General features: G+C 39.1%; 1 protein-coding gene across 1 annotated transcript in view; it reads right to left on the reverse strand.

The window, feature by feature from the left end:
- CD80 (CD80 molecule) overlaps positions 1 to 11,144 on the reverse strand; it is a 39,310-nt gene that overhangs the window by 6,480 nt on the left and 21,686 nt on the right. Inside the window, exon 2 of the mRNA XM_007943922.1 lies at positions 9,171 to 9,488. Coding sequence (XP_007942113.1) covers positions 9,171 to 9,488 — 318 coding nt within the window. The remainder of the gene's footprint in view (positions 1 to 9,170; positions 9,489 to 11,144) is intronic.

Consider the following 11,144-nt stretch of genomic DNA (forward strand, 5'->3'; position numbering starts at 1 on the left):
TTTGAATTCAGGATCTAGGGAAAGGTTTTCTCTCTGTCAGCTCTGGGGGAAGGTCCTTGTCTCTTCAAGCTGCTGCTCCTGGCCAGTCTTCATGTGGGCTGGCATACATCTTCTCTGTCTCTGCTTCTTAGCTTGCTTCTTTAATCTCTTTTATTTCTCAATAGAGATTTGACTCATGATACACAATACAGTAATCCTTACTCGTTAGCAGAACAAAGAGAACCCATTCACAAATGAGATTATAACCACTGGTTTGTTTGTTAGGTGCCCTGGAGTTGGCTCCAACTCGAACCAACCCCATGTACAACAGAATGAAATACTGCCCAGTCTTCACCATCCTCACAATCCTTGCTGTATAGTTGAGCCCATCATTGCAGCCACTAGGTCAATCCATCTTATTGAGGGTCTTTCTCTTTTTCACCAACCCTCTTCTTTACCAAGCAGGATATCCTTCTCCAGGTAATGATCCCTTCTGGCATCATGACCAAAGTAGGTGAGACAAAGTCTGGCCATTCTTACTTCCAAGGAGCATGCCGGCTGCACTTTTTCCAAGACAAATTTGTTCCTACTTTTAGCAGTCCTTCGTATTTTCAGTGTTCTTTGCCAGCACAATTCAAAGGCATCCTTATTGTACCTTCTTTATTCACTGTCCTGCTTTCACGTGCATATGAGGCAATTGAAAACACCATGGCTTGGTTTAGATGCACCTTAGTTTTCAAAGTCACATTCTTTGTTTCTTAACACTATAAAGAAGTATTTTGCAGCAGATTTGCCCAGTGCAATATGACGTCTGATTTATTGACTGCTGCTTCCATTGGTGTTGATTGTGGAGCCCAGTAAAATGAAATCCCTGACAACTTCAGTCTTTTCTCCATTTATCATGATGTTGCTTATTGGTCCAGTTGTGAGATTTTCATTTTCTTTATGTTGAGGTGTAATCCACATTGAAGACTATAGTCTTTGATCTTCATCAGTAAGTGCTTCAAGTCCTCTTCACTTTCAGCAAGTCAGGTTGTGTCATCTGCATATAGCAGGTTGTTAATGAATCTTCCTCCAATCCTGATGCTGCATTCTTCTTCATATAGTCTAGTTTCTGATTATTTGCTCAGCATATAGATTGAATAAGTATCATTAAAGGACACCCCTGACACACAACATTCCTGACTGTAAACCATGCAGTATCCCCTTGTTCTGTTGAATAATAGCCATACAGGTCTATGTACAGGTTCCTCATGAGCACAATTAAGTGTTAGGAATTCCCATTTTCACAATGTTACCCAGTCAAATGCCTTTACATAGTCAATGAAAGATAGGTAGACTTCTTTCTGGTATTCTCTACTTTCAGCCAAGAACCATCTATATCAGCAATGTTATCCCTCTTTCCACATCCTCTTCTGAATTAGATTTGAATTTCTGGCAGTTCCTTGTCAGTGTCTTGCTGTAACTGTTTTTTGAATTATCTTTGGTAAAATTTTACTTGATGATATTTATGACATTGTTCAATAATTTCTGCATCCTATGAGATCACCTTTTTTGAAATGGGCACAAATATGGATCTCTTCCAGTTGGCTGACCAGGTTGTTGTTGTTTGTTGTTAGATGCCATCTAGTTATCTCCAACTCACAGAGATCCTATGCACAGCAGAATGAAACACTTCCCAGTCCAGCGCCAGTTCCATGATCCTTGCTATACTTGAAACCATTGCCACAGACACTGTGTCAATCCATCTCATTGATGGCCTCCTCCTCTTTCATTGACCCTCCACCTTACCAAGCTTGCCATCCTTCTCCAGGTAATGGTCCCTTCTGATAACATGACCAAAGTAGGTGAAACAAAGTCTGTCCATTCTTGCTTCCAAGAAGCATTCCCACTGCACTTCCTCCAGGACAGATCTCTTAGTTCTTTTTGCAGTCTGTGGTACTTTCAGCATTCTTCGCCAACACCACCACTCAAAAGCATCAATTCTTCGGTCTTCCTTATTCATTGTCCAGCTCTCACATGCATATGAAATGGTTGAAAATATCATGCCTTGTGTCAGGCACACCTTAGTCCTCATGGAGACATCTTTGCTCCTCAACACTTGAAAGAGGTCCTTTGCAGCCGACTTGCCCAGTGCTATACATCATCTGATGTCCTGACTACTGCTTCCATTGGTATTGATTGTAGAACCAAACAATATGAAGTCTTTGACAACTTCAATCTTTTCTCCATTTATTATAATCCTGCTTATAGGTCCAGTTGTGAGGATTTTTGTTTTCTTTATACTGAGATATAATCCATACTGCAGACTGTATTCTTCAATCTTCATCAGAAGGTATTTCAAGTTATCCCTATTTTCAGCAAGCAAAATTGTGTTGTCAGCATACTGCAGGTTGTTAATGATTCTTCCTCCAATCCTGATGCCATGTTCTTCTTCATATAGTCCAGCTTCTTGGATTATTTGCTCAGCTTACAGATTGAATAATTATGGGGAAAGGATACCACCCTGACACAGTCCCTTTTTGATATTAAACCCTGCAGTGTCCCCTTGTTCTGTTTGAATGACAGCCTCCTGGTCAATGTACAGGTTCCTCATGAGGACAATCAAGTGTTCTGGAATTCCCATTCTCAATGTTATCCACAATTTGTTATGAACTACACAATCAAATGCCTTTGCATAGTCAATAAAACACAAGTAAATATTTTTCTGCTATTCTTTGCTTTGAGCCAAGATCCATCTGACATCAGCAGTGATATCCTTCATTCCATATCCTCCTCTGTGGATTCATCCAGCTTGCACTTCTGGAAGTTCTCTGTCAATATACTATGCAACCGTCTTTGAATTATCTTCAGTAAAATTTTACTTGCGTGCGATATTAATGATATTGTTCTATAATTTCCACATTCTGTGGGATCACCTTTCTTTGGAATGGGTACATAAATGGATCTCTTCCAGTCAGTTGGCCAGGTAGCTGTCTTCCGAATCTCTTGGCATAGCTGAATGAGTGCCTCTAGTGCGGCATCTGTTTGTTGAAACATTTCAATGGGTATTCCATCAATTCCTGGAACTTTGTTCTTCACCAATTCCAGTCAGTTCATCAGGTAGCTATCTTTCAAATTTCTTTGCATAAATGAATAAGTGCCTCCAGCACTGTATCCATTTGTTGAAACAGCTTAGTGGGTATTCTGTCAATTCCTGGAGCCCCCTTTCCCCCCTCCCCCAATTCCTTTAGTTCAGCTTAGACTTCTTCCTTCAGTACCACTGGTTCTTGATCATATGCTACCTCTTCAAATAGTTGAACAATGATCAATTCTTTTTGGTATAATGACTGTGTATTCCCTCCATCTTCTTTTGATGGTTCCTGCATCATTCAATATTTTTCCCATAGAATCCTTCAATATTGCAACTCAAAGCTTGAATTTTTCTTCAGTTTTTTCAGATTGAGAAATGCTGATCATGTTCTCTCCTTTTGGTTTCCTAACTCCAGGTCTTTGCACATTTTATAATAATACTTTACTTTGTCTTCTTGAACTTCCCTTTGATTTCTTCTGTTCAGCTCTTTTATTTTTGTCATTTCTTCCATTTACTTTAGCTACTCTTGGTTCAAGAGCAAGTTTCTCAGTCTCTTCTGACATCCGTTTTGGTCTTTTCTTCCTTTCCTTTCTTTTCAATGATCTGTTGCTTTCTTCATGTATGATGTGCTTGATATCATCCCACAACTTATCTGGTCTTCAGTCATCTATTCTTCAAATGGTCTCTAAATTCAGGTGAGATAATATCAAGGCCATATTTTGGCTTTCGTGGACTTGTTTTGATTTTCTTCAGCTTCAACTTGAATTTGCATATGAGCAATTGATAGTCTGTTCAACAGTAGTTCCTGGCCTTGTTTTGGCTGAAGATATTGAGCTTCTCCATTGCCTCTTACCAATGATGCAGTGGATCTGTTTCCTGTGTTTCCCATCTGGCGAGGTCCACATGTATAGCTGCTGTTTATGTTGTTGAAACAAGGTATTTGCAATTTATAAGTCACTGGTCTTGCAAAATTCTTTCATCTGATCTCCTGCATCATTTCTATCACCAAAGCCATATTTTCCAACTACCAATGCTTCTTGTTTGTTTCCAACTTCTGGATTCCAATCACCAGTAATAATCAATACATCTTGATTGGTCAATTTCAGAGTGCAAAAGTTGGTAAAAATCTTCAATTTCTTCATCTTTGTCTTTAGTGGTTGGTGCGTAAATTTGACTAATAATTGGATTAACTAGTCTTCCTGTAGGGATATGAACATCTTTCTGTCACTGAAAGTCCTGTACTTCAGGATAGATCTTGAAACATTCTTTTTGATAATGAAATGGACACCATTCCTCTTTAACCTGTCATTCCTGGCATAGTAGACCATATGATTGTCTGATTCAAAATGGCCACTATCAGTCCATATCAGCTCACTAATGCCTAGGATATCGATCTTTATGTGTTCCATTTCATTTTTGACAACTTCCGTTTTCCTAGATTCATACTTTGTACATTCTATTTTCTGATTATTAATGGATGTTTGGAGCTGTTTCTTCCCATTTTGACTTGTGCCCCATCAGCAAACGATGGTCCCGAAAGCTTTACTCCATTCACATCATTTAGGTCGACTCTACTTTGAGGAGGCAGCTTTTCTCCAGTCGTATGTTGAGTGCATTCCAACTCGATGGGCTCATCTTCCAGCACTGTATGTGAGTGTTTCATGGATACTCATAAAATTTTCCAGTAATATATCAAAGAGTGTTTCAGTGCTATTCATAAAGTTTTCACTGGTCAATCTTCTCAGAAATGGATGGCCCCTTCCTTCTTCCCAGTCTTTCTTAGTCTGGAAGCTCTGCTGAAACCTCTCCACCATGGATGACCCTACTGGTATTTGAAATACCAGTGGCATAGCCTCCAGCCTCACAGCAACATGCAAGCCACCACAGTACAACAAACTGACAGATGAGTGGTGGAACCACAGGCATAGATGTTAGGAATTACAACACATATTTTTTGAGGACACAAGTCAATTCATAACAGTGTTTAAGTTTGAATAGTAACATATGTACTGGTTTCCCTGTAGGCATATGGATATTATCCTATTACTGACAGCACTATATTTCAAAATAGATCTTGATATATTCTTTTCTTTAAATGGTTTTTATTGAAATATAATTTATGTACGGTGAAATACACAAAACTAAAGTGACATGGATCAATGCTTTTTTTTTTTCAGTGTTCCCTCCACTACCCTCCCACCCCTGGCAACCAACAAAGAAAGGTTCCCTCCTTTCCTTGACTCTCCACAACAACGAACTAATTCTATATTTGTCCTTCTGTGATTGACTTATTTCACTCAGCATAATGTCCTCCAAGTTCATCCATGTTACATGTTTTTTTGCAGACTCTACATTATTTTTAGTGCTGCATGGCATTCCATTGTGTGTATAACCATAGTTTGGTCATCCACTCTTCTGCTGATGGCCACATAGGTTGTTTCCATCTTTTTGCCATTGTAAATAGTGCTGCGATGAACACAGTATATGTGAACATATATCTGTTCCTGCTCTCACCTCTCTAGGATATATACCTAGTAATGGGATTGCTGGGTCAAATGGTAACTCCAATTCCAGCTTTCTAAGGAATCACCATACTGCTTTCCACAGTGGTTGTATTACTTCACAGTCCCACCAGCAGTGTATGAGAGTCCTAATCTCTCCACATCCCTGTCAGCATTTGTTATTTTCTGTCTCATTGAACTTTGCCATCAGTGCTGGGGTGAGATGGTATCTCATTGCTGTTTTGATTTGCATCTCTCTGATGGCCGATGATTGTGCGCATCTCTTCCTGTATTAGCTGGCCACCTGAATATCCTCCTTGGTGAAGTGTCTATTCATGTCTTCTGCCCATTTTTCAATTGGATAGTTAATTCTTTTGCTGTTGAGGCATTGGAGTTTTCTATAAATCTTAGAGATAAGTTCCTTGCCAGATATGTAATTATCAACAAGTAAGAATTTGTTGCTGTCATTTTTGTTATGTGCTTTTTCGTGGTGTTGATTTTTTCGTTTCATATAATTTTCTGTGCTGAGCTCATTTTGTTTATGAATCGTGTTATCACTTCTTTCGTTGCTATTGTTTTAATATTTGCTAAATATTTGTGTTGGTCCTCTTTTTAATTTTGATGTGAAGGTTTATCATTTTTATTTGAGGTTACCCTGTGACCTACAGTTTTCTTCCCAAGTTTAGAACAGTCCATTCTATCTTGTAGCTGTCTTGATTTCCCTAGCATTTAGAAGTTCTTTCACTACACAATTTTCCCCCTCTTTTTGGTTTATAGTTGACCTCATTTGTCAACTGATGTCTGTGGTTCTCTGTTTACAATCTTGTAGGTTTATTTACTTTGAATACTTCCATAGCTGGGTTGGTTTCTGGGTTATGTCACCATGTATGTTAATGGTCCGTTATTGTTTGCTGTTGTTGGTTCTCTAGCATCTCTTGCAAAGTTGGTCTGGTTTTTAACAAATTCCCTTAATTTCTGCTTACCTGGGAATGTCCTAATTTCATCATCATATTTGAGGGACAGTTTTGCTGGGTATATAATTCTTGGTTGGAAATTTTTCTTTTTCAGAGTTTTACATATACCATCCCAACATCTTCTCACCTGTGTGGTTTCTGCCGAGAAATCCAAGCTTAGTCTTATTGGTTGCCCCTTGTAGGTAACTTTTCATTTTTCTTGTGCTGCTTTCAGGATTCTTTCTTTGTCTTTGGTTTTGGTGAGTTTGATGATGATATGTCTGGGTGATTTTCTCTTGGGGTCTATCCTGTTTGGGGTTTGTTGGACTTCTTGAATGGGTATATTCTCATCTTTCGTGATACCAGGAAAATTCTCTTCCAACAAATCAACAATTTTCTCTGTGGTTTTATTTGTCTCTTCCTGTTCTGGAATTTTGATGACACATAGGTTATTACTTTTGATGGTATCCCATGTGAACTTTAGGCTTTCTTCATTTTGTTCTGATCTTTTTTCTGGTTGATCACTTTCTAAAGCAGTATTGAGGTATTTGCCTTCAATCTCACTAATTCTGTCTTCCATCGATTCAGTTCTACTTCTTTGCCTGTTCAATGTCTTATCTATTTCTGAAATTTTAGTATTATTCTTCTGGATTTCTATGTGTAGATCTGGTATCATTTCTAATTTTTCATTTATTTTGTCATTTTGTTCTTGTATTGTCCTTCAAAATTGTTCTAGGGTTTTCTCTGTGTTTTCCTGAATTTTGTCAGTGTTCTCCCTGATCTGTCTTTTAATTTGTTGAAGATACCTAAATATAACTCCTTTGAATGCCTTATCAGGGAGTTCCAATCCTACATCTTCCCCAGGGATGTGCTCTGGGTTTGTATCATGGTCCCCTGTCACTCCTGATTTATCTTGCTTCTTTGTGTGCACTGTGATGCTCTGTTGTCTCTGAGGCATTGTGACAGCTCTGTGCTTATATTTAATTGGTGATTGTATGTTGGAGTGACTTGCCCACAATTTTTGTTTTGTTTGTATGTTATCTTTGTAAACAGGGTACTGTGCTGTGCTCCTCTATTCACTAGTTGGCAGCACCCATACACTCACTACCTGTCTCCTTTCCTGTCAGCCTCCCATATGTTCCTGTTGTCCTTGGCAAATGGATCCTATTATTAGGTCCTGTTTTTGTTCAGGTTTTTCCACTAGTTAGTGCCTAATCCACCTTTGTGTACTTCCTTTCAAAGCTCGGGGCTTCAGGATGATCCTCTGTATCTATGTCAAGTGGTTTCCCTTTTCATTATTCAAGAGGGTCTGTGTAGCATGTCTGCCCATTCCTCCATGCTACCAGAAGTCCACCTTGAAATATTCTTTTTGACTATAAATGCAACTCCATTCCTCTTCAATTTGTCATTCCTAGCATAGTAGACCATATGAATGTCTGGCTCTAAATGGCCAGTTCCAGTTCATTTCAGCTCACTAACTCCTAGAATATCAAACTTCAAGCTTTGTTCCATTCATTTTTGACACCTAATTTTCCTTGATTCATACTTTGCACAATCCATGTTCTGATTATTAATGGTACAATCCATGTTCTGATTATTAATGGATGTTTGCACTGCTTTTTTCTCATTAATGTTTATGTACAATACAAAGAGTAATTTAAAGTGGATAGGCAGGCATATTTTAGAGAATATAGGTGAAGTAGTAGGTGCATGTGAATAAATATTGGCATATACTTGCATTTGTAAGAAATAATAGATGCCACTTACTGAGCTCTTGATATTAGTTAGGCCTGAATAGTACCTCATTTCATCTTCACAGCAACCCTAGGAGGTTTGCTGTAGGTCAAAAAAAGGTCAGACATCCTTCCTACTCAAGTTTAGAAAGGCTTGTCCAAATAGGGCTTTGATTCATGGATTTCTTTTCTTCCTTGCAGCAGGCATAAATTTTGCAGCCAATTTTCTAACGTCTAACTTGGCTAGGAATAATTCTTAAGTGAAAGCTGCAAATATTCAATAAGTAAATTATCATTTTGAAAATATCAAAATATACTAATCCAGTAGCCATGATAATAGACATTCAAATACTATTTGGAAAATACTTATACCTGCATTGTTCTTATACCTTTCATCCTATCTTCACAGGAATATACTATTAGATCATATGCAATTAACAATAATAAAATCATGTTGATTCTGACTCATAATGACCCCTATTGGATTTCCAAGGCTGTAAATCTTTACAGAAGTAGATTTCTTCATCTTCCTCCTGAAGAGCAGCTGGTGGGTTTGAAGTGCTGACCTTCTGGTTTGCAGCCAAAATGCCTTACCTACTATGCCACCATAACTTCTTGCAGTTAATAGTATAGCTAAAACAAATCAAATCTGTCCTCTTATGATTTAAAGGCACTCCAGGGCATTACAGTAACTCAGGAAAATCATCATGGTCTTGGATTGTCAAAGTGCAAGAGATGTACATTAATAGATATTTCCAGGGCATCTTGAGAAATCAATTAAGGCTTATTGTAAAACCAGAGGCTTACCTACTCTAGGAAGTGAAATGAGATACACTGTTCTTTGACAAAATTTCCCCCAAACTCAACGGGAGCATATCTTTAAGGGCATTAAGAGTCTGCAGACCTAGAATAAACAAAAAACCTCACCAACCTCTGATCGATAGCGTCACCAAAGCTAGGTGTTCCTTTTTGTAAAATCCATTATCAGTCTTCTGGACAACACAGGTGTATATGCCCTTGTCTGACAGGCGCAGGGCCAGGATGACAATGGAGAGGTTGTTGGTAATGTCTGCAATGGTTCGGTTTGCATACTCTGGCCACACTGATACTTTCCCTGACATGATAGCCAGCACCATTTCATTTTTCTTTTGCCAGTAGATCCGAAAATTTGTAAGTTGATCAGTGGGAATGTTGTACTCACAGGAGAGTACTGCCATTTCTTTCACTGCTTTGGTCACCTGGCTGTCACCTAGGGGGAGGCAAAGAGAACAAGATTTTATACAGAACTCAGGGTGTTGGGCCTAAGGATTGCGCATGATCAAAGCATTCAGTCTTTTTGGTTCCCAGTGCTTTTTAAACATTTTGTAAGTCACTGTGTAGAAAACAAATTACAATTGCATGAAAATTAAATTTGGTTTCTAAAATAATAAAGACACATCACTGAAAACACAATCATGGACCAATAAGTATAGTGTAACCAATAGACTTCCTTTATCTTGAGGATTTTCCAGAAACATGTGGGATTTGGAATCAATATGAGCACTCTCTCAGACCCGGTAATTTTTAGCCCTATTACTTGTTATTTTCTTTACCCAGTATAATACCACCCTCAAGAGAAGTCAGCCCTGACCACGGTTGTGGGAGCATGATGGTGGAGAGGAAGGTGCTTCTGCCCATCTGACAGGAGGTCCTATGTTGAGTCACTCTCATATTGTCTGTTCATCACTCCCCTTCATTTTTGCTTCCTTTACGGCTCTTCTAAGGATTCAAACATGGCACAAGCTGTTCAGCACTTGACTACCATCCAAAAGTTTCATTGTTTGAACCTGCCCAAAGGCACTGCAAAAGACAGCCCTGGTGATCTGCTTCTGAAAAGTCACAGCCTTGAAAACCTTTTGAAGCAGTTCTACTCATTATAGTCAACTGCAAACTATCTGCTAAAAACACTCAGTCTCATGTAACTTCACTGGGTTGACACAGGAATAAAGTCTGGCCCATCTCTTTAACACACCCTGATTCACCCTCTTTTCACTTGATTAACACAGAACTTGTAAGATCTCAGGACTGGACAATATCTTAAAGGGAATAATTTGTGAGTGCCCTCTCCTAACATTCCTACCCAAAGGTCTCTCAGTTTGTTGATGTAGAAAAAACATGGGCTTTTCCTGGAGAGAACAATCACGGGAGAAGGAAGGGCTGCTTATGCACAAGGAGACAGCTCAGGGGGCAGAAGAGTATGGAGGGATGGACACTGGGAAGTGGTAACTATGGGGAGGAAGTGGGAAGGGAGCTGTTGCATTGTGGTAAACTGTGGTCAATGACATGAGACAAAGTATATGTGAACTGCTGTATAGAAAGTGAATTTGCTTTGTAAATCTTCACCCAAATCACAATAATAATAAAAAAAAAAGGGCTTTTATGAAGTTCAATAAACTTCACAATAGCTGTGTAACCTCAGGCAGATTACTAACCTCTCTGAACCCCAGTCTTCTTATTGTTACTTATGAGGCTTAAATGAGAGGAAGCATCTAATTCAGCAAGTAAGTAGGCACTTACTTAGGAGCTCTAAGGGCATAGTGCCTAACCATTTGACTGCTCACCAGGAGGTTGGCAGTTCAGCTGCTCCAATGGAAGGCAGATGAGGCAATGGACCTCTGTAAAGATCTACCACCTTGGAACCCCAACAGGGGTGGAGATGAGTTGGAATCGACTTGATGACCATGGGTTTAGGCACTTACTAAATGTCAATCCCATTTTCCTTTCTCCAAGGGAGAAGGAATTTACTAACTTCTGTTGTTGTTGTTGTTAGGTACTGTCAAGTCATTTTCGACTCATAGCGACTCCATGTACAGCAGAATGAAACACTGCCCAATCCTGTGCCAGCTCCACAATCCCTGCTGTACTT

Source organism: Orycteropus afer, unplaced genomic scaffold (genome assembly GCF_000298275.1).
Source record: "Orycteropus afer afer isolate SDZICR_OR568_19922 unplaced genomic scaffold, OryAfe1.0 scaffold00114, whole genome shotgun sequence".
In the NCBI taxonomy this organism is placed as follows: Eukaryota; Metazoa; Chordata; class Mammalia; order Tubulidentata; family Orycteropodidae; genus Orycteropus; species Orycteropus afer.